The 25,737-nt window shown below is 35.9% G+C and overlaps 1 protein-coding gene across 10 annotated transcripts in view; it reads right to left on the bottom strand.

Moving 5' to 3' along the window:
* LOC103878903 (EF-hand calcium-binding domain-containing protein 3) overlaps positions 1 to 25,737 on the bottom strand; it is a 514,301-nt gene that overhangs the window by 292,303 nt on the left and 196,261 nt on the right. For 9 of the 10 annotated variants that reach the window (XM_031657656.1, XM_031657654.1, XM_021929308.2 and 6 more), the window contains 4 exons: positions 14,073 to 14,123; positions 13,205 to 13,309; positions 5,642 to 5,695; positions 367 to 468 (listed from right to left, as the gene is read on the bottom strand). The exons of the other annotated variant lie outside the window; for it this stretch is intronic. In XM_031657656.1, coding sequence (XP_031513516.1) covers positions 367 to 468; positions 5,642 to 5,695; positions 13,205 to 13,309; positions 14,073 to 14,123 — 312 coding nt within the window. The remainder of the gene's footprint in view (positions 1 to 366; positions 469 to 5,641; positions 5,696 to 13,204; positions 13,310 to 14,072; positions 14,124 to 25,737) is intronic. 10 annotated transcript variants of the gene reach the window in all.

Below are 25,737 nucleotides of genomic sequence, written 5' to 3'. Positions count from 1 at the left end.
TTATTTTTTCTCTTTTCATTCCTCATCTTAACCTCCCTCACCTCCATTCCCCAAATTTCTTTTGTCTGCCTATGTTTTGGCCTTCCAATGACCTTAATGATGTTTCTGAGACCATACAGCTTAGTCAGTGTCATTTAGGGCCCCAATACTTTCTGAATAACAATCTTAATATTTATTTAAAATCTGAATGTCCATTTCAAAAAAATCCTAACAGTAATAATAAATATATATACACAAACATATCCCCTCCTTTAGTACTGGATATTTCTGTTTACTTTTATAGTAATTCAAAGTGCAGTATCAGTATGTCTTATAATTAAACCCAAAGCCTTCTTTGAAAGGCACCAAAGTAATTGAAATACTCACCACTGGTTGGGAGATGATTTACCAGCTCTGTATATTCCTCATATGTAACCTCAATCCCCATATCTTTCAGGAAATTGTCCAGGTTACAGATCTCAATTTTTTCTTTGAAGACACAGAAAAGTACATAACAAGAAATTATGATTTTTTCTAAGGAGTCTGAAGTATGAAAACATGGTGCTTTACTATCATTAAGAAAAACAAACAGTGCGAATTGTTTATTAGAATAATGAGAATTAAAATAGAAATCATTCCCTTCATTATGCTTCAGTGTGTGATGATAAATGAATGGCTGAAGACACAGTAAAAATTATTGGGCATTATATGATAACATAGACAATCAGTCCATATAAATTTTACCTGAAAGCAGTGGCTTAATTTGAGACTAACTTCATATATTAGTTACCATTGTTGACTATATTCACCTGATCACAATAAATATTTCACATGTTGATTTTTCCATAGATATTTAGGTTGTAACCAAGTTCGCATTAGCAATATAAAAAATGTTTTCATTTTCAGTATCTTCAAATTCTATAGTCTTACCAAAAACAAACAAACAAAAAAGATTTCTGCCATAATGTAGATGAACACATGAAAGAATAGGAGTTTTTCTTCCCATGAAAAATATTCTCATAAGTAACCCTAAAGGCTGGCAGTGAAGACACATGCTTTTCTCCTTTTCTTGCCAAGATCCCTTTAAAAAAATTGAAATGATTAAAATAAGGGGAAAAGGTGATAAACTCATAATAAATTCAAAGAGAATAAATATGGAAGGGGAGATGTGGGCATAAGTAGAAAAGAAGTTTGTATTTACGAAAGCAAAGTATGTTCATTTATTTATTCATTTATTAAACATTTCATTGTTTAATGTCTTCTGTGTACCAGGCACTATCCTATGTGCTAGGGATATGGTAGCGAACAAAACAGAAATTCTCTGTCTCAAGTAGTTTATACACTACTTTGGGGAGACATATAACAAAGAAGTAAACAAGTAAATACAAATTGATAAAACAGAGTGGAGGAAACCACAGTCTAGACTACTCAAAGGAGGAGGATCTAGGTATATAGAAGTAAAGATGTGAAGGAAGCCAATTTGCCCAGAAAAAAAAAAAAAAACAGAAAAGCTCAATGCTCAGTTTTGGCAGGTACTAAGTTTAAAATTAAGAAGCCAGGAAGAAGGGAAAATTTGAAAATAAAGAGATTAAATGAAAGTCTGCTTATGGAACATTTGTACCAGCCAGTCTCAACCTCCGCTTCTCCAAAATCCCTGAGTCACAGAACAGGCAGTTTAGCATTTACTCCCTAACCGAAATACTGGAGAACTCTCCAGCAACAGAATGAAAACCACAGCTGTAAAGGTGGATTTTCATGACTGAGAATAAAGCCCAACTAATTTTGCCATTTAAAGGGCCTCTGAACTAACTGTTGCCTCTTTACCTTCTCTCTCTGAAGCAAAGCTTGGCAGAGAACACATTTCATTCATTTCATTCATACACAGGGCTTTTATTCATGCTGGAAACCTAAGAGCTCAACCAATCCACAAATACAAAAACAAGACAAACTCTTACTGGCTACCAGGTACAATCTATTCAGTCTCTCATTCTTAACTACATAAATAGATGATTAAGGAATGGAAAGATAATATAAACCAACAAAGATCTCTAATATGCTAAAAGAGATTCTGGAAGATAGTATACTCATAATGCATGAATGTGAGACTATGTGAAATGAATAAAAAGGAGGCACCCTTAGAAGTTAAAAATTATTAGTAAGAACTTCAAGATTCTGGAAAAAAATTAAAAGTAAGATTGCCAAACTTAAAAAAAATAGGTCTTCAGAGAGACACAAGCACCTTCAAGTTTAGAAAGCCCACAGAGTTCTAAGCAAAATGTATGAAAAAGATCCACAACTGAACTCATCATTGTAAAATTTCAGATTTCCAAGATAAGGAGAAAAGTCTTGCCTCAAAGAGAAAAGAAATAACAATTAGGCCAGGCGTGGTGGCTCACACCTGTAATCCCAGCACTTTGGGAGGATGAGGTGGGCAGATTATCTGAGGTCAGGAGTTCAAGACCAGCCTGCCCAACATGGTGAAACCCCAACTTTACTAAAAATATAAAAATTAGCCTGGCGTGGTGGCGGCTACCTGTAATCCCAGCTACTTGGAAGGCTGAGACAGGAGAATCGCTTGACCGCGGGAGGCAGAGGTTGCAGTGAGCCGAGATCCCACCACTGCACTCCAGCGTGGGCAACAAGAGCAAAACTCAGTTTTGAAAAAAAAAGAAAAAAGAAAAGGAACATATCTTAGGTTGTTATTAAACTTCTCATCAGCTACATTGGATTCTTATAAATAATGTTCACGTTTTTTAAAATTCTGAAGGAAAATAAGATCGAACTTAGAATTATATTCCCGAATAAACTATCATTATAGACAATATAATAGAATAGAATCCATTATATGGAATGAGTAAGAAGCTGGAAGATGTTATTAATGTGGCCAAGAGCTCATTGGTTCCATCATTTGACAAGAAAAAAAGAAAAAGAAACCCCAGTAGAAATTTCAGGAAAAAAATTTATAGTATACATATGAACAAAACTTAAACTAAAATGTGACATAACACTGAGGTATTGATACTGATAAAAGGAAGAACCCAGGACATCAGGATATTCTCCTTTGGGTAGCACAGATTTCATAACACTAAAAGAAGTGACTACATTACTAAACCACTAATAAACTTAGAAACTTTAAAAGTATACATATACACATATCTTAGATATATACATATGAGTACATATACATATATACATAGCTGTAGATATATACATATAAGTACATATACACATATCTGTAGATAGAGACATAATTTTATGTAGATATACTTTAAAATAATACCTGTACATTTAAAAATTATATAAGTATTATATATCCATAGATATATCCATATAATTATATAACCTTAACAATGAAAGAGTAAAACCAATAGGTTTCTGGAAATTGAAGTTAATGAGGATTAAAGGTACTAATATCCTTTGATTCTACGGTAGAGAGTCAAGAGATACTGTCAAAAGGATATGGAAGAAGAAAGAGAGGCTAGTGTTTATTATTTAAAGTTACAAATTCAGTGAACAGACGAAGTGAAACTAATCTCTTAAGTATAACAACTTGAGAAAGGGAAGGGATATGGAAGCTATGTCAGGAGTGAAATCATCAGCAGCAGCAGCAGGGAGTCAATAGCTAACATCTAGAGCTGCAGATTTTAGAGTGTTGTCTGCAGACCCTCAGGAATTGCCAAGATCCTTTCAGGGGACCCACAAGGTCAAAGCTATTTTCATAACAGTAATTAGACATTATTTGCCTTTTTCATTGTGTTGACATTTGTACTGATAATACAAAAGCAAAAGTGTGTAAAACTGATGGCATGTGATTACAAATCAAGGCAGAAGCACCAAAGCAGTGCTGGTAGTCATTATATTCTTCACTGCCATGCATTTGTGGTAAAATAATAAACAATAAAAACCAATTTTACTTAAGAATACCTTGATAATTATATGTCTTTTGAGTATTTTGCATGATGAAATAAAGACAGTACTTCTACATACAGAACAAAAAGAGTTTTCTTGGGCAAAAGCATGCCGTGTTAAGTTGTGAGCTGAACCAGCTGCTTTCTTCATGGACAACATTTTTATCTGAATGACAGGAAAACTATACTTATTCAGATATGGATATGTCTTGAAAATGAGTAAAGGAAGTAATGGAAGATATCTTGAAACTGAGTAAAGCAAACCCATCAGACTTCAAGGAAAACAACTGAAAATGTTTGTTGTCGATGATAAAATTCAAGTTTTTAAATGAAAATAATTTTGGAGAACTCGCATCTGCCATCATGAGTCTAAGAACTTCCCAAAGGTTAAAGACCTTTCTTAAAAGACTAGTGGTTATACAGATGAATGTGATCTCTTTAAATATGTAGTGAAATGTGTGAACATTTGGAAGCTCTATAAACCTCAATGATCCAGTACAGTTATGCACCACAAAATGATGTCTGGATCAATGATGAACTGCATATTCTGTAGTAGTCCCATATAATTATAATACTGTATTTTTACTATACCTTTTTATGTTTAGATACACAAATATCCATGTGTGTTACAATGGCCTATAGTATTCAGTACAGTGGCAAGCTGTACGGGTTTGTAGCCTGTGAGCAATATAGTCTCCAAGTAATAGGTTACATCATACTAGATTTGTGTAAGTAAACTCGTGATGTTCTCATGATGACAAAATTGCACAATGACAAAATTACATAACAATGCATTTTTCAGAATGTAGCCCCATCATTAAGCAATGCATGACTATATTTTCCAAATAACAAAATAATTATAAAAAATAATTATACAAGTATTTTTAAAAATCTGGTTAATGAGCAAAATAGCCAAGTCAATTTTAACATAAAGTATAAAAAGTTCACTAATAGGTTTTTGGAGTCTACATTGCAATTAACCTTTAAGAAACTGCCACTAGTGGAGTTTTGGTGTAATCTCAAAGAAGAATATTCACCATTATCTGAAAAGGTAATTCTTCTCTCTTTTCCAACTATATATTTATGTAAGACCAGATTTTCATCATATACTAACCAAAACAACCTATCATAACAGATCAAACACAGAAGCAGATATAAGATTCCAATTAGACATTAAAGTGATTGACAAAAATGTAAAATAATGCTCCTTTTCTCACTAAATTTTTTGAAAAAAATATTTTTAATGAAAGCATGAAATTTATGTAAACATGTAATTGGTTTACTAATATTATTTTAAACAAATCATTAAATAAATGTTGTACAATTTTCTCAGTTCTAGTATGGTAAATATCAACAGATACAACTCACATAAACTAAAGCTCTTTGGGATCCTCAATAATTTTTAAGAATGAAAGAGTCTGAACACCAAAAGATCTGAAAGTCACTACTGTAAATAAATCAGTATATAGTACTATAAGCATATTATTTAAATCTATAGAAGTGATTAAAAGAACCAAAACCAGAAGCATTCAGAAGTGGTTTTCTCAAGGGAAGTATGACTGGAGGTGGGAAAAGATAGAATAAGGATGTGTTTCATTTTATTTTTAGCCTTTCGTACCTTTTAATTTTTAACCATTTTTAGTAAATGGTAAAAATAGCCTATTAATAAAATACAAGGATAAACAAAAATATAGAAAAATACAGAAAGGAGCATACTGCTTTTATCAGTCTTCACATGGCAATTTTTTGCTCACCTTTAAGCATCTTCACAACTCCTGTCAATGTATTCATATCCATATCTTCATCAGCTATAAGGTAAAATAAATTCACATATATAAGCATTGATACTCAAAAAATAACTCATATTTGGTAATTTTTACCATTTCCTCTAGAATTTCCTCACCTGTTGTTTTTACTTCCTCATCTCTATAACAGAGAAAATAATACTACCTACCTCACAGGCTTTGAGTAAGCATTAAAAGAGACAGAAGAAGTACTTAGACTTATGCCTAGCAAATTGCATATGCAAAAAAAAATAGCCATTAGTGTTTTTATTTTTAAAAGTAATAGAAGTAGAGTCTACATCTATTCTTCTGATATAAAAAAGAGTCATATCATATATCTTTTCTCATTTGAATATAATACTGATATATTTATAACATCTTTTAAAAGTATAAAATCTATTTTATTAAATTTCCTATCTAATCTCTACATGTAATATATAACCCGGGGACTTGTTACAGTGGCCTGGAGAATAGTTTTTCATGGAGAGTAGCCAATCAAATATTCCTAAATATACGGAGAGAAGAAACTCTATAATTAATGTTTCTGCTTTCACATTTGGTAAGGTCCATAAAAAGAAGTTAGGGGAGATATGATTTTAATTAGCAAACAGTTACAAATAATGGCAGCATGACCTGATGCTACCCTCTGGCCCCCATATATGTGTCAGATAATTATCTGTGTGGAAAGAAAACAATAAATACCAATTGTACAGTAAAAGAATATGTAAATACAACTTACATGAACATACACACAATCTTCAAAACTATAATTAGTCTCATAAGACCAAGAGAGTAAGAATCAGTGATAAGACTCTTTGGTAATATGCTCTCAAACAGACTCTAGGTAATGTGACTTCTGCAAATAAGTCATGCAATTTCTGATTATTTGCTAGAAGACTAGGAGGTTTTTTTGAAGTTTCTTAGCCGACTGTGATTTAAAAAGTTTTGTTCTGTGAATTAAGGAAAGTAAATAATTTTTTAAACTTTTTATTTAAATTTTTGTGGGTACATAGTAGGTACATATATTTATGAGTTACATGAGATGTTTTGATACAGGTATGCAATGTATAACAATCATATCATGTAACATGGGATATCCATTCCCTCAAACTTTTATCTTTTGTGTTACAAACAATCCAATCATAATCTTTTAGTTATTTTAAAATGTACAATTAAATTATTGTTGACTATAGTCACCCTGTTGTACTATCAAATACGAGGTCTTATTCACTCTTCCTAACTACTTTTTTTGTACCCATTAACCAATCCCATCTCCCCAACACCCTCCCATTACCCTTTCCAGCCTCTACCCTCTATCTCCATGAGTTCAATTATTTTGCTTTTTAGATCCCAAAATAAGTGAGAACATACAATGTTTGTCTTCCTGTGCCTGGCCTATTTCACTTAGCATAATGACCTCCAGTTCCATTCATATTGTTGTAAATGACAGGATCTCATTCTTTTTTATGGCTAAACAGTACTCCATTGTGTATAAGTACCACATTTCCATTACCCATTCACCTGTTGATGAGCACTTAGGTTGCTTTAAGGAAAGTTAATACTTTTTTAATGTAAAAAGCCAGATTCAAAGGACAGGGAGATATTCTACCTCTTATTGAGTAGAATGGCAAAATAAAATTATAAAGAATTGGGAAGAATTATTATAGTCAGTCTTGAAAATAATCTATCATGTATAGATACACAGACAGCAATAAAGAAAATGTGGCCAAATAACTAACATTTGTGAATATGGATGTTGGGTAAACAGATGTTCATTGTATTATTTCTGCAGGTTTAAAATACTTGAAAATAAAATCTGAGAGGAAACTTTGCAGATTTTTCTCCATGCACCACCTCCAGGTGCTCATGGCAGAAAGATTGGGGCATGGCAGAGGATCAGAAAGTGCTTTCCACATTGAAGCCAGACTGGAGGAGAGGAGTAACTGCCATCATGTGAAAGACATAAGGTCTGCATGGGCCCTTTTTTCATAAGGCTCAAAAACCGTATGCTGCTGGGGAGGGGCAACAAATTCTGTCACTCTCAGGGCACAAATCACGAAACAAATTGGGGGGTGGTGACGAGGGAAGTGGTTAATTAAAAAACTCTCCCCCTGAGAGAGAAGTAGGATACCATCTTGGGCTAGGATCCTATGCTAATACCAAGTAAAGATTTCCAACTACTGGAAAAGGGACAAGAAGCTGTCTCCCACACAAGGCCCACTACAATGCAATGCAGTGTTTGGCTGCCTCAGAGAGGAGGCATACAATAAAAAGAAAAATTAAAGGCAGCTAAAGAAAAAGAACGTATTACATATAGAGGAAAAGTATTGCAGCATACTTCTCAATAAAGGCTATGCAAGATAAAATATTACGAAGTTATATCTTTAAATTATTAGAATACTAGGAGAGAGGAGAAGTTGTTGACCCAGAATTCTATACGAAGTGAAAACACCTTCCAAAATGAAGGAAAAATATCTTTCAAACCTATGGAGAGACCCGCATGGCAAGGATCCCCAGGGGGACTTAAGTTGCTAATAGCAACAACTATGTAAGTGAGTAATCTTGGAAGTGAATCCCCCAACCTCAGTGAAACCTTCAGATGGCTGCAACCCTAGCCTATATCTTAACTGCAATCTCATCACAGATCCTAAGCCAGAACCACCCTTATGTCACTCCCATATTCTTGATCCACTGAAGCTGTGGGCAAATAAGTGGTTCTCATTTGAAGCCATTAAGTGTTGGGGGTAATTTGTTATATACAAATAAGTAATTAATACTTATTAAATAGGTAAAATAGGCCATAAAATAAACTTCAACAAATTCAAAAGAACACAAATTATACAGAGTATGATCTCTGACCAGAACAAAATTAAACCAGAAATCCAAAACAGAAAAATATCTCAAAACTACACAAACATTTGGAAATTCAATAACACACTAAATAACCCGTAAGTCAAAGAGGAAATCATAAGAATAATTAGAAAATATTTTGAATTGAATAATAAAAATACAATAGAATTGTAGGATACATTTAAGTAGTACTGAAAGAAAAAGTGGGTAGTATTTATGGTTACACTAGAAAGAAAGCTATCAAGACAGTGATCAAATCTAGTTGACAAAACTAGAAAAAGAACAATATTAACCTAAAGCAAGAACAAGGAAGGAAATAAAGAACAGAAGTCGGTAAAATTGAAAACAGAAAACTGACAGAATAAATCAATGAAACTAAAAGCTGGTTTTAATAAATAAAATTGGTAACATGATAAAAAAATAACAGAGAATACACAAATAATCAATAGTCAGGAATAAAAGAGGGGAAAATAACTACGGATCCTGCAGGCAATAAATAGGTAATAAGCAAGTATTATGAGCAACTTTATATCCATAAAGGTCCTATCTAAACAAAATGAACAAATTTCTTGAAACACAAAGTATCAAGGATCTCTAGAAAAGAAATAGATAGGCCAAATATTCATGTATCTATTAAAGAAATTGTGAATACTTAAAACCTCCAATCAAGAAAATTCCAGGAGAGGAAAGCTTCAATGACAAATTCAATCAAACATTTAAGGAAAAAATAACACCAACTCTACACAAGCTCTTCCAGAAAACAGGAGAGGAAGGGACGTTTTCCAATTCTTTCTATGAGAGCAATATTACCCTAACACTGTAACCACACAAAGATAGTATAAGAAAAAAAGGTACAATCTGACCAAATTCAATGGCTTATGCCTGTAGTCCCAGCTACTCATGAGACTGAGGCAGGAGGATCACTTGAGTCTAGGAGGTTGAGCCTGCAGTGAGTCACAATCATGCTACTGCACTCCAGCCTGGGCAACTGTCTCAAAAACAGAAAACAAATAAGCAAACCAAACCAAAACAAAAACCCTACAATCTAAAATTCATCATGAACTTAGGTACAAATATCCTCAAAAATATTTTCAAATTGAATCAAGGAATATATTTAAGAGATAATACATTATAACCAAATAAGGGTTATCCTAGGAGTGCAAAATAGGTTTAATATTAGAAAGTGAATTAATGTAATTTACTATATTAACTAAATAAGGAAAAAAAACCTGATGGATGCACATAAAGCATTTCACATAATTGAGTATCCATGCATGATAACTCTCAGGAAACTAGAAATTAAATAAAATTCCTTCAACCTTCAATAAAGGGCATTGACAAACACATAACATCATACTGAATGGTGAAAGACTGATTTCTTTCCCCCTAAAAGTGGGAACAAGGGAAGGATATCCAGTTTCATCACTCCTATTCAATATTATGCTGGAAGTCCTAGAACGTACAATAAGGCAAGGAAAACAAAGGGCATGTGGATGTGGATTAGAGAAAAAAAAGAAATAAACCAGCCTCTATTCATAGAGACATATATATTTTCAAAGAAAATTCTAAAGATTCTTCCAAAAAAGGTAAAACTAACAGGTGAATTTACAGGCCAATCTATAAAAATCTATGATGTTTTTATATACTAGCAATAAATAACTGGAAACTGATTTTTGAATTGTCATTTATAATACTACCAACAATCATGAAATACTTAAGTATAAATCAAGCAAAATATGTATAAGATCTGTGTGCTATCAGTACCATAGGAAATGTAAGAAAATCATACACATACATAAAAATCTGTGTGCTAAGGCTGGGCGCAATGGCTCACACCTGTAATCCCAGCACTTTGGGAGGCCAAGTCAGGTGGATCATGAGGTCAGGAGTTCAAGACCATCCTGGCCAATCTGATGAAACCCTGTCTCTACTAAAAATACAAAAATTAGCTGGGAGTGGTGACGCATGCCTGTAGTCCCAGCTACGCAGGAGGCTGAGGCAGAAGAATTGCTTGAACCCATGAGGCGGAGGTTGCAGTGAGCTGAGATTGTGCCACTGTACTCCAGCCTGGTGACAGAGTGAGACACCATCTCAAAAAAAAAAAAAAATTCTGTGGGCTAAATACTATAAAACACTGATGAGATAAATCAAAGATAAATAAATAAAGACATATACCTTGTCACAGATTAGAAGATTCAATATTGTAAAATTGTCAATTTTCCCAAATTGATTGATTAAATGCAATGCTAATAAAAATCTTAGCAGAAATTTTTGGTAGAAATTGACAAGCTGATTCTAAAATTTATATGGAAAAGCAAAAAATTTAAAAAAAGTCAAAAATACAATAGTCAAAACAATTTTGCAAAAAAAGAACAAAGTTGGTAGACTGGCAGTACATAACTTCAAGACTTATGATAAAAATACATTAAAGGATACACACAAAAATCAATGGAACTGAATAGATCATCCAGAAATAAAGCCACATACATATAGGCCACATACATATAGAAGGGCAAAGGCAGTTCAACGGTAAAGAATAGTCCATTCAACAAACGGTGCTGGTTCAACTGAATATCCATATGTTTTTTAAAAAGAACTTCAACCCATGTATTATAACATATGCAAAAACCAGGTCAAAATGATCACAGATCTAAATGTAAAATTTTAAACTATGAAACTTCTAGAACTCTGCTGCCCTATACGGTAGCTGCTAACTACATGCAGTTGTTGAACATTTGAAATGTGTATTGTCTGAAGTTAGGAATATTATAATAGTAAAATATCCAATAGACTTCAAAAACTTAGTATGAGAAAAGGAAAGTAAGATATTTCATTAATAAGTTTTTATACTGATTGCAAGTTTAAATGATAATCTTTAGGATATTTTTATTTAAAATCTATTTTTAAATAATTTTTTTACCTCTTTCAAGTTTTATTAATGTGGCTATTAGAAAACCTAAAATTACATATGAGGATTGCCTTATATATCTATTGGACAGCACTGGTCTAGAAGAAAACATAGTAGAAAATTTTTGCATCTTTGGGTTAGGTAAAGATTTCTTAGATACAGCACAAAAGCACTATCTACAAAAAAAAGTTTCCAAAAACACTGGTAAGAAAATGAAAAGATAAGTAACAGACTGAGAAGAAATGTTTACAAAGTGCCTATCAAATAAAAACTTGTATTTATAATACATAAAGGGTTCTCAAGAATCAATAATCAGAAAACAATCAAAAAGTAGGCAAAATATTTGAGTTGACGCTTCAGAAAACACAATATGCTAATGGCAATTTACAACCTGTTGTTCAACATTACTTGTCCATAGGGAAATACAAGTTAAAGCCACAATGAAATACCAATACACACATATAATGATAGTAAAAAAAAAAAAAAAAAAGAATAGCTGATACTACCAAGTGCTAGAAAGTCTGCACAGCAACTGAAATGCTTATATCGGAGATGGTATAGCCACTTTGAAATAAAACAATGGTAGTTTTTACTAGTCACTACAAACATTCAAACTATAAGGTATAGTTTGAATTCAAACTTACAGTTTCAATGTTTGCAGGGACTATAATCACCAAAAACTGGAGCAATTCAAATGTCTAATATCAGGAAAAAGGATAAACAAATGTTGATAAAGTCATACAATGGAATACTATTTAGCAAAAAGGGCAGGGAACTGATACATTCAACACCACTGATGAATCTCAAAACCTTATTGAGTAAAGCAGCCATACACAAAAGATTACATATGTAAGATTATACTGTATAATTCCATTTACAGAAAGTTCTATATCAGGCAAAACTAATCAATGGTGATAAGAATGTGGTAGAAATGCGTGGTTTGTCTCAGGGGAGGAGTAAGTAACTAACTGGCAAGGAGCATAAGGGAATTCTCTGGGAAGGGGTGTGTGTGTGTGTGTGTGTGTGTGTGTGTGTGTGTGTGTATGTGTGCGTGTGTGTGTATATATATATCCCGATTGCAGTGTGGGTTTTTGATGATTGTCAAAACTCATCACCCATATCTATGAATATTGTTTTCCTTTATTCTGTAGCTGTGATTTACTTTCAAATGACAGAAAAGCAAAGAAACTTGGTGACTCCATTCCTGACTAGATAGATTATTCAATTCTGTTATTTACTCTTATTCACAACACTTCTCCACAATCGCATTGGAAAATAAAGACTGGTTAATTTCAAAGTGTCTCAGGGGTGTGTTATTGCTGTATTTAGAATTATCTTTCTCCCAGTTGTTGCAAATAATATTTCTTACATATTTATTGAATGAAAAAAAAGCTCATCATATTGTAACCTTAATCTGTGGTTTTATTGTATGTACATTATACCTCAATTTTTAAAAATGAAAACAGGGCAAAAATATAGGTGTGTATAGTCCTTAAAGGTTTTTGAACAGCAGGGTAGCACATTAAAAACTGTGCTTTAGGGAGAATAATCTGGCAGCAGGGTGAATCAGGTACTAATGTCTAAGAAGTTTACTATTGCTTAGCCTGTCAAATAATAAGTAGCAGGACTTTTATAATGGTATAAAAATATTTAAAAAAAATATTTAGCTTAGACAATTCAAATAATTATAGAATCAGAAACTCCCACAGAAAAGTCTCCAAAATCATAAGCTTAATAGTATCTGACACCCACAATGAGCTATTTTAAAGCCTCACCAGTAGCTGACAGGTGGTCTAGTAGATATTGTTGTTCTTCTTCTGTAAGTTTTATATCCATGTTTTTCAAAATAGCATCCACATTACTGACATCAATCTTCCCTCCTTTAGGAAACAAGTATAAGGAAATAAGGGAATAAGGAAAATATCAAATCTACAACAGCATGAAGTTCACATGTTATAAGTCCTACTTACTGCTTGAAATAATGAAAGAAAATTATCCCTTGGTCTTTATTGTACTTTAGGACACAAATCCTTAACTTTATAAAAATCAATAAAACATCTTGATCAAATAATTAATTAATATGGCAATGCAGAAACCAAACTGAGTAATTATAATCAGTAAAGGCCTTGAAAAGTTGAGTTGGAAGGCTTGATTTTACTTGAATTACCAACTTTACAGTCTCTATTTATTAAATTAAAACAATATTTCAAGGTATGACTTTTCATGAATATCTATAATTTTGTGATTTTTATACTTGTCAAGATTATTACAAAATCTAAAAATAATAAAATGGCCTGTTGTTGCAAAAGCATAGTATTACTAAATATTTTTTCAGATGTAGATGTAGCCAGAAGGAATCTCAGGTAATAAGAAATGGGCATATAATAACAAAATAACATGGAAGGGAAACGATTAAACTAGTTGTCTAAGAAATAAAATGGGTATTTTAAAATAAATGTATTGTCTCTATGTTTACCAAATGAACTATATTTTTAAAAATATACAAAAAGAATGTTGCCACAGATAATACTATAAGTTTTAGAAATTCATTTTACTTATTCATATCTTTAGCTCTTAACATAGTGTCTAGCCCTGTCTAGTTATTCAGTAAATATTTAATTAATTAACAAACTTTTAACTCACCTATGGGTGCACTATCTTTTATTCCTTTCTTCTTCTTCACTTTATTATCAGCTGCAAAATAAAGAACTAATTATATCACAATTACAGTAAGTTTTATCAAATCATTAATGTTAAACATAGCAATTCTGGGATGTTGTATATTTTGACCTATAACCTCATTTAATTAAAAATAAGTATAAGACATAGGAAAAAAGAAGGCTTTCAAGAATCATTAATGAAGATTCTTGTTTCTGAGATTTAATGAATCAATCAAAAATAAGGCACCTTTGAAATACATAATAGACCAAAAAACAGTATTCAAGTTTTGTAATATCTTTCAGAATTCAACATGAGTTCCTTTTTAGATGATGGAGGGAAGATGGTTCAACTCATCTATTCATTCTGCTAATGTAAGGAGATAGGGATATGGTACTTTTTTCTCTTATTATCTAACAAAAATAAACTTTTAAGTAATCCATTTTAGTGAGCTTTCTCTTCTAATTTGTGTGTACCAACCGAGAAAAATGTGCTTTTATTCCATTAGGAGCCCTAGAAGTCAGCAAGACTCATAGACTTTTTTGAGAAACCATAGCAAGGAGAAAGTAGAGAAGAATTGCAAGCACTGATATCTAAGAAGAAAGGTCTCTGATAGCCACCAAATTTTCCACAGCCCCAGCATGGCATGCAAGAATAGCAAAATATTTTCCATGACACGGTGAAGGGAACAGAGGCTGGTAAGAGTCAAAAGCCCCAAAGCAGCCTGGCAGTCAAGCTAAGAGTGCAAAGTAACCAGTGCAAGTGCATGCAAGATATAATGCCAGATTAAAATTCAGGTTATTCAGTTAGCGCCAACATGAAAGGACAACGATAAATGAGGATCAAAACAGACATATTATCATAAAAATATCTGAATAGCGGGCACCTCCTTTTCCCCATGCACCTCCACATAAGTCTCCCAGAACATAGATGCAACCCTCTGGAGAAGGGAAAAATGAGAACATCTTGATTTAACTTACAAAAATGCTGATTAGAACATAATTTATACCAGTAGCTAAGATCACTCAGAACACAAACTCACATGTACAAAAACTTTAACATTTTTAATTCAACCAAGATAAGATAGAAAAATAAAAACAGTCCAGATTTTGTACTCATGAGTTTATGACCTAAGAAAGTTGTAGGCTGCAAAATTTATATAATTGTAATACTCACTAGACTGTAGGCTCTATTGAGTCAGGAACTGTCTTGTTTATCTTTGTATTACCAATTCCTAGTACAGTGACTGCCCACAATAAATACACAGTAAATTTTTATTGATTGACTGAAAGAATGAATAAACTGATTAATTTACATACCAGATATTTAATAAATATGTATTCATAAGCATTATAAATTCCCTGATCATTATATAGAGAATACATTTTCATAAACAACATTAAATACAGTGTGAATGCCAACTCAAATGTTTACATCAGTGGTTCTTAACTGGGCAATTTTGCCTCCTAGGAAACATTTGACAATTTCTGGAGACATTTTTGGTTGTCACAATTATGGAGCGCTACTGGAATCTAATGGATAGATGACAGAGATGCTGCTGAACATGCTGCAATGCACAGTACAGCTCCCCACAACAAAGAATTATCTAATCCAAAATATCAATGATGCCAAGGTTGAGAAACCCTGATCTAATTTTTTTTGTCTTTGTATAATCTAACAAGCCAGGCACCTAGTGTTTTGGTTTCATAGCTAGGCACAAAATACAACAATACTTCTGATGAACTACATAACTATAAATTGAGTAAAAAAAACCTCTTGAATTGCCTGGAGATATCTCATTTAATCCATGGCTTAACTAAATTCCAGCTCTACCACTTAGCAGCTAATAAATTAATACTCATATAGCTACAAATCATCTAACTGTATGATTATTGATTTATTTATTGGTAAATGGAAATAATGAAATCTAGTTCAAATGATTATTGTGAGAAACGGGTAAGATAGTATATGTAAAATGCTTTTCACAGTGATTAGAAGTAGTAAACATTTTATATGATGGCTACCATCATAATGTTAAATATTTGTAAATCTAAATCTCAGGTCAGACAACTCTTCTAAGCTACAGATCTATCTATCCAGTGAACTACTGGACATTGTTTGAGGGGAAACATCATTTTCTTATCTTTAAATCCCCACAGAGGGAAATAATTTTAATTGAATAATAATAGGAGGATTCCGTTCCAAGGTGACCGAATAGGAACAGCTCCGATCTGCAGCTCTCAGCATGACTGACACAGAAGATGGGTGATTTCTGCATTTCCAACTGAGGTACATGGTTTATCTCATTGGGACTGGTTGGACAGTGGGTGCAGCCCACAGACGGTGAGCCGAAGCAGGGTGGGGCATTGCCTCACCCAGGAAGTGCAAGGGGTTGGGGATTTCCCTTACCTAGCCAAGAGAAGCCATGACATACGGTACCTGGAAAAGGGACACTCCCACTCAAATACTGTGCTTTTCCAATGGTCTTAGGAAATGGCACACCAGGAGATTATATCCCGCGTCTGGCTCGGCGGCTCCCACACCCACAGAGCCTTGCTTACTGCTAGTGCAGTAGTCTGAGATCAAGCCTTGCTTACTGCTAGTGCAGCAGCCAGGCACAGGGAGAGGCGTCAACCATTGCTGAAGCTTGAGTAGGTAAACAAAGCAGCCAAGGAAGCTTGAACTGGGCAGAGCCCACTGCAGCTCAGCAAGGCTGGCTGCCTCTGTAGTCTCCACTTCTTGGGGCAGGGCATAGCTGAGCAAAAGGCAGCAAAAACTTCTGCAGACTTAAAAGTCCCTGTCTAACAGCTCTGAAGAGAGCAGTGGTTTTCCCAGCAAAGTGTTTGAGCATAGAATGGACAGACTGCCTCCTCAAGTGGGTCCCTGACCTCTGTGTAGCCTAATTGAGAGACACCCCCCAGTAGGGGCTGACTGACACTTCATATAGCCTGGTGCCCCTCTGAGACGAACCTTCCAGAGGAAGGATCAGGCAGCAATATTTTCTCTTCTGCAATATTTGCTGTTCTGCAGCCTCTGCTGGTGATACTGAGACAAACTGAGACCTCCAGCAAACTCCAAACTCCAATAGACCCTGCAGCTGAGGGACCTGACTATTAGAAGGAAAACTAACAAACAGAAAGGAATAGCATCAACATCAACAAAAAGACATCCACACCAAAACCCCATCTGTAGGTCACCAACATCAAAGACCAAAGGTAGATAAAACCACAAGGATGGGGAGAAACCAGAGCAGAAAAGCTTAACATTCTAAAAACCGAGCACCTCTTCTCCAAAGGATTGGAGCTCCTCGCCAGCAATGGAACAAAGCTGGATGGAGAATGACTTTGATGAGCTGACAGAAGTAGGCTTCAGAAGGTCAGTAATAACAAACTACTCCGAGTTAAAGGAGGATGTTCAAACCCATCGCAAGAAAGCTAAAAACCTTGAAAAAAGATTAGACAAAAGACTAACTAGAATAAACAGTGTAGAGAAGACCTTAAATGACCTTCTGGAGCTGAAAACCATGGCACGAGAACTACGTGACACATGCACAAGCTTCAATTGCCAATTCAATCAAGTGGAAGAAAGGGTATCAGTGATTGAAGATCAAGTTAATTAAATAAAGCAAGAAGAGAAGTTTAGAGAAAAAAGTAAAAAGAAAAAAAAATCAATGAACAAAGCCTCCAAGAAATATGGGACTATGTGAAAAGACCAAATCTACATTTCATTGGTGTACCTGAAAGTAGTGGGGAGAATGGAACCAAGTTGGAAAACACCCTTCAGGATATGATCCAGGAGAACTTCCCCAACCTGGCAAGGCAGGCCAACATTCAAATTCAGGAAATACAGAGACCACCACAAAGATACTCCTCAAGAAGAGTAGCTCCAAGACACACAATTGTCAGATTCACCAAGGTTAAAATGAAGGAAAAATGTTAAGGGCAGCCAGAGAGAAAGGAAGGGTTACCCACAAAGGGAAGTCCATGAGACTAAGAGCATATCTCTCGGCAGAAACTCTACAAGCCACAAGAGACTGGGGGCCAATATTCAACATTCTTAAAGAAAAGAATTTTAAACCCAGAATTTCATATCCAGCCAAACTAAGCTTCATAAGTGAAGGAGAAATAAAATCCTTTACAGACAAGCAAATACTGAGAGATTCTGTCACCACCAGGCCTGCCTTACAAGAGCTCCTGAAGGAAACACTAAACACGGAGAGGAACAACCAGTACCAGCCACTGCAAAAACATGCCAAATTGTGAAGACCATTGATACTAGGAAGAAACTGCATCAAATAAAGGGCAAAATAACCAGCTAACATCATAATGACGGGATCAAATTCATACATAACAATATTAACCTTAAATGTAAATGGGCTAAATACCCCAATTAAAAGACACAGACTGGCAAATTGGATAAAGAGCCAAGACCCATCAGGTGCTGTATTCAGGAGACCTATCTCACGTGCAGAGACATATATAGGCTTAAAATACAGGGATGGAGGAAGATCTACCAAGCAAATGGAAAGAAAAAAAAAAGCAGGGGTTGCAATCCCAGTCTCTGATACAACAGACCTTAAACCAACAAAGATCAAAAGAGACAAAGAAGGCCATTACATAATGGTAATAGGATCAATTCAGCGAGAACAGCTAACTATCCTAAATATATATGTACCCAGTACAGAAGCACCCAGATTTATAGAGCAAGTCCTGAGAGACCTGCAAAAAGACTTAGACCCCCACACAATAATAATAGGAGACTTAAACACCCCACTGTCAGTATTAGACAGATCAATAAGACACAAAGTTAACAAAGATATTCAGGATTTGAACTCACCTCTGCACCAAGAGACCTAATAGACATCTACAGAACTCTCCAAACCAAATCAACAGAATATACATTCTTCTCAACACATCACACTTATTCCAAAATTGACCACATAGTTGGAAATAAAGTACTCCTCAGCAAATATAAAAGAACAGAAATCACAACAAACTGTCTCTCAGATAACAGTGTAATCAAATTAGAACTCAGGATTAAGAAACTCACTCAAAACCGCACAACTACATAGAAACTGAACAACCTGCTCCTAAATGACTACTGAGTAAATAACGAAATGAAGGCAGAAATAAAGATGTTCTTTGAAACCAATGAGAACAAAGATACAACATACCAGAATCTCTGGGACACATTTAAAGCAGTGTGCAGAGGGAAATTTATAGCACTAAATGCCCACATGAGAAAGCAGGAAAGATCTAAAATCAACACGCTACCATTACAATGAAAAGAACTAGAGAAGCAAGAGCAAACACATTCAAAAGCTAGCAGAAGGCAAGAAATAACTAGGATCAGGACTGAACTGAAGGAGATAGACACACACACACACACACACACACACACACACACACACACACACACACACACACAAAAAATCAGTGAATCCAGGGGCTGGTTTTTGAAAAGATCAACAAAATTGATAGATCACTAGCAAGACTAATAAAGAAGAGAGAGAAAAATCAAATAGATGTAATAAAAATTGATTAAGGGGATATCACCACCAATCCCACAGAAATACAAACTACCATCAGAGAATACTATAAACACCTCTACGCAAATAAACTAGAAAATCTAGAAGAAATGGATCAATTCCTGGACACATACACCCTCCCAAGACTAAACCAGGAAGAAGTTGAATCACTGAATAGACCAATAACAGGCTCTGAAATTGAGGCAATCTTTAATAGACTACCAACCAAAAAAAGTCCAGGACCAGACGGATTCACAGCCAAATTCTACCAGAGGTACAAGGAGGAGCTGGTACCATTCCTTCTGAAACTATTCCAATCAATAGAAAAAGAGGGAATCCTCCCTAACTCATTTTATGAGGCCAACATCATCCTGATACCAACGCCTGGCAGAGACACAACAAAAAGAGAGATTTTTAGACCAATATCCCTGATGAACATCAATGTGAAAATCCTCAATAAAATGCTGGCAAACCAAAACCAGCAGCACATCAGAAAGCTTATCCACCATGATCAAGTCAGCTTCATCCCTGGGATGCAAGGCTGTTCAACATAGGCAAATCAATAAACATAATCCATCACATAAACAGAACCAAAGATAAAAACCACATGATTATCTCAATAGATGCAGAAAAGGCATTCAACAAAATTAAACAGCTCTTCATGCTAAAAACTCTCAATAAACTAGGCATTGTGGAACATATCTCAAAATAATAACCGCTATTTATGACAAACCCACAGCCAATATCATACCGAATGGGCAAAAACTGGAAGCATTCCCTTTGAACACTGGCACAAGACAGGGATGCCCTCTCTCACCACTCCTATTCAACATAGTGTTGGAAGTTCTGGCCACGACAACCAGGCAAGAGAAAGAAATAAAGGGTATTCAATTAGGAAAAGAGGGTGTCAAGTTGTCCCTGTTTGCAGATGACATGATTGTATATTTAGAAAACCCTATCATCTCAGCCCAAAAATCTCCTTAAGCTGACAAGCAACTTCAGCAAAGTCTCAGGATACAAAACCAATGTGCAAAAATCACAAGCATTCCTATGTACTAATACCAGACAAACAGAAAGCCAAATCATGAGTGAACTCCCATTCACAACTAGTACAAAGAGAATAAAATACATTGGAATCCAACTTACAAGGGAAGTGAAGGACCTCTTCAAGGAGAACTGCAAACTACTGCTCAACGAAATAAAAGAGGACACAAACAAATGGAAGAACATTCCATGTTAGGATAGGAAGGATCAATATCACGAAAATGGCTATACTGCACAAGGCAATTTATAGAATCAATGCCATCCTCATCAAGCTAACAATGACTTTCTTCAGATAATTGGAAAAAACTACTTTAAAGTTCATATGGAACCAAAAAAGAGCCCGCATTGCCAAGACAATCCTAAGCAAAAAGAACAAAGCGGGAGGTATCACACTACCTGACTTCAAATTATACTATAAGGATGCAGCAACTAAAACAGCATGGCATTCGTACCAAACCTGTATACATGAAACAGAACATAGGGCTCAGAAATAACACCACACATATACAACCATCTGATCTTTGACTAACCTGACAAAAACAAGAAATGGGGAAAGGATTCCCTATTTAACAAATGGTGCTGGAAAAACTGGCTAGCGACATGTAGAAAGCTAAAACTGGATCCCTTTCTTACACCTTACACAAAAATTAATTCAAGATGGATTAAAGACTTAAATGTTAGACCTAATCCATAAAAACCCTACAAGAAAACCTAGGCAATACCATTGAGGACATAGGCATGGGCAAGGACTTCATTACTGAAACACCAAAAGCAATGGCAACAAAATCCAAAATAGACAAATGGGATCTAATTAAACTAAAGAGCTTCTGCACAGCAAAAGAAACTACCATCAGAGTGAACAGACAACCTAAAGAATGGGAGAAAATTTTTGCAACCTACCCATCTGTCAAAGGGCTAATACCCAGAATCTACAAAGAACTTAAACAAATTTACAAGAAAAAATCAAACAACCCCATCAAAAAGTCGGCAAAGGATATGAACAGACACTTTTCAAAAGAAAACATTTATGCAGCCAACAGACACATGAAAAAAATGCTCATCATCACTGGTCATCAGAGAAATGCAAAGCAAAAGCACCATGAGATACCATCTCACACCAGTTAGAATGGAGATCATTAAAAAGTCAGGAAACAACAGGTGCTGGAGAGGATGTGGAGAAATAGGAACACTTTTACACTGTTGGCGGGAGTGTAAACTAGTTCCACCATTGTGGAAGACAGTGTGGCGATTCCTCAAGGATCTAGAACTAGAAGTACCATTTGACCCAGCAATCCCATTACTGGGTGTATATACCCAAAGGATTATATATCATGCTACTATAAAGACACATGCACATGTATGTTTATTGTGGCACTATTCACAATAGCAAAGACTTGGAACCAACCCAAATGTCCATCAATGATAGACTGCATTAAGAAAACGTGGCACATATATACCATGGAATACTATGCAGTCATAAAAAGGATGAGTTCATGTTTTTTGCAGGGACATGGATGCAGCTGGAAACCATCATTCTGAGCAAACTATCACAAGGAAAGAAGACCAAACACCACATGTTCTCACTCATAGGTGGGAATTGAACAATGAGAACACTTGGATATAGGGCAGGGAACCTCACACCCCAGGGCCTGTCGTGGGGTTGGGGATGAGGGGAGGGATAGCATTAGGAGAAATACTTAATGTAAATGACGAGTTAACCGGTGCAGCAAACCAACACGGCACATATATACCTATGTAACAAACCTGCACGTTTTGCACATGTACCCTTGAACTTAAAGTATAATAATTTTTTTAAATTATTTTGCCCAGGTTTAAAGAAAAGGGGACTGCTTCTTCTAATCTCTGTCCTCACCACCCCAACCCTCACTCAACACTGTCTTCAGTCTAATTCTTTTCCAGCTCATTTCCCACATGGCTACCAGAGTGAGTGATTACACTAAAGCACAGATTTGATTACCTCAGGATCCTTAAAAATTCTTCAGTAATCTTTGTATACTGATATGGAAGCATGTTGATGATATAATGATGAATACAAAAAGCATTTTATATTAAAAATAGAGAACAAAGAACTTAAGCATGAAAATAAACAATGAGAGTACTGAATTATAGCTCATTGAATTCAATCCGTTGAGTCTATACTGATATAAACAAATGAATAAATAAATGAGGAATAGAAAGTCTTTCCTTGCATTATACTGATATGGTTGAGAAGGAAAAAGCTTTCTCTTAAAGTAGAATGTCAATTAATAAATATTAAAAAAATAACAGAGTTAAAAAGTCAGCCTTTCAATAAAATACCTAGGAATACAGCTACCCAGGGACATGAAAGATCTTTACAAAGAAAACTACAAAACACTGCTCAAAGAAATCAGAGATGGGGGGTGGAGCAAGATGGCCGAATAGGAACAGCTCCAGTCTCCAACTCCCAGCGTGAGCGACACAGAAGACCGGTGATTTCTGCATTTTCAACTGAGGTACTGGGTTCATCTCACTAGGGAGTGCCAGATAATTGGTGCTGGTCAGCTGCTGCAGCCCGACCAGCAAGAGCTGAAGCAGGGCGAGGCATCGCCTCCCCTGGGAAGCGCAAGGGGGAAGGGAATCCCTTTTCCTAGCCAGGGGAACTGAGACACACAACACCTGGAAAATCGGGTAACTCCCACCCCAATACTGCGCTTTAAGGAAACGGGCACACCAGGAGATTATATCCCACACCTGGCCGGGAGGGTCCCACGCCCACGGAGCCTCCCTCATTGCTAGCACAGCAGTCTGTGATCTACCGGCAAGGCAGCAGCGAGGCTGGGGGAGGGGCGCCCGCCATTGCTGAGGCTTAAGTAGGTAAACAAAGCTGCTGGGAAGCTCCAACTGGGTGGAGCTCACAGCAGCTCAAGGAAACCTGCCTGTCTCTGTAGACTCCACCTCTGGGGACAGGGCACAGCTACACAACAACAACAACAACAACAACAAAGCAGCAGAAAACTCTGCAGACGCAAACGACTCTGTCTGACAGCTTTGAAGAGAGCAGTGGATCTCCCAACACGGAGGCTGAGATCTGAGAACGGACAGACTGCCTGCTCAAGTGGGTCCCTGACCCCTGAGTAGCCTAACTGGGAGACATCCCCCACTAGGGGCAGTCTGACACCCCACACCTCACAGGGTGGAGTATACCCCTGAGAGGAAGCTTCCAAAGCAAGAATCAGACAGGTACACTCGCTGTTCAGAAATATTCTATCTTCTGCAGCCTCTGCTGCTGATACCCAGGCAAACAGGGTCTGGAGTGGACCTCAAGCAATCTCCAACAGACCTACAGCTGAGGGTCCTGACTGTTAGAAGGAAAACTATCAAACAGGAAGGACACCTACACCAAAACCCCATCAGTACGTCACCATCATCAAAGACCAGAGGCAGATAGAACCACAAAGATGGGGAAAAAGCAGGGCAGAAAAGCTGGAAATTCAAAAAATAAGAGCACATCTCCCCCGGCAAAGGAGCGCAGCTCATCGCCAGCAACGGATCAAAGCTTGATGGAGAATGACTTCGACGACATGAGAGAAGAAGGCTTCAGTCCATCAAACTTCTCAGAGCTAAAGGAGGAATTACGTACCCAGCGCAAAGAAACTAAAAATCTTGAAAAAAAAGTGGAAGAATTGATGGCTAGAGTAATTAATGCAGAGAAGGTCATAAACGAAATGAAAGAGATGAAAACCATGACATGAGAAATACGTGACAAATGCACAAGCTTCAGTAACCGACTCGATCAACTGGAAGAAAGAGTATCAGCGATTGAGGATCAAATGAATGAAATGAAGCGAGAAGAGAAACCTAAAGATAAAAGAAGAAAAAGAAATGAACAAAGCCTGCAAGAAGTATGGGATTATGTAAAAAGACCAAATCTACGTCTGATTGGGGTGCCTGAAAGTGAGGGAGAAAATGGAACCAAGTTGGAAAACACTCTTCAGGATATCATCCAGGAGAACTTCCCCAACCTAGGAGGGCAGGCCAACATTCAAATCCAGGAAATACAGTGGAACGCCACAAAGATACTCCTCGAGAAGAGCAACTCCAAGACACATAATTGCCAGATTCACCAAAGTAGAAATGAAGGAAAAAATCTTAAGGGCAGCCAGAGAGAAAGGTTGGGTTACCCACAAAGGGAAGACCATCAGATTAACAGCAGATCTCTCGGCAGAAACTCTACAAGCCAGAAGAGACTGGGGGTCAATATTCAACATTCTTAAAGAAAAGAATTTTAAACCCAGAATTTCATATCCAGCCAAACTAAGTTTCATAAGTGAAGGAGAAATACAATCCTTTACAGATAAGCAAATGCTTAGAGATTTTGTCACCACTAGGCCTGCCTTACAAGAGACCCTGAAGGAAGCACTCAACATGGAAAGGAACAACCGGTACCAGCCATTGCAAAAACATGCCAAAATGTAAAGACCATCAAGGCTAGGAAGAAACTGCATCAATTAACGAGCAAAATAACCAGTTAATATCATAATGGCAGGATCAAGTTCACATATAACAATATTAACCTTAAATGTAAATGGACTAAATGCTCCAAGTAAAAGACATACACTGGCAAACTGGATAAAGAGTCAAGACCCATCAGTCTGCTGTATTCAGGAGACCCATCTCACATGCAGAGACAGACATAGGCTCAAAATAAAGGGATGGAGGAAGATTTACCAAGCAAATGGAGAACAAAAAAAAGCAGAGGTTGCAATACTAGTCTCTGATAAAATAGACTTTAAACCATCAAAGATCAAAAGAGACAAAGAAGGCCATTACATAATGGTAAAGGGATCAATTCAACAGGAAGAGCTAACTATCCTAAATATATATGCACCCAATACAGGAGCACCCAGATTCATAAAGCAAGTCCTTAGAGACTTACAAAGAGACTTAGACTCCCATACAATAATAATGGGAGACTTCAACACTCCACTGTCAACATTAGACAGATCAACGAGACAGAAAGTTAACAAGGATATCCAGGAAATGAACTCATCTCTGCAGCAAGCAGACCTAATAGACATCTATAGAACTCTCCACCCT

The sequence above is a fragment of the Papio anubis genome, chromosome 17, assembly GCF_008728515.1.
Source record: "Papio anubis isolate 15944 chromosome 17, Panubis1.0, whole genome shotgun sequence".
NCBI classification, from domain to species: domain Eukaryota; kingdom Metazoa; phylum Chordata; class Mammalia; order Primates; family Cercopithecidae; genus Papio; species Papio anubis.
Note: the sequence above shows the minus strand (reverse complement) of the source record. Positions and strands in the feature narration are given on the sequence as shown.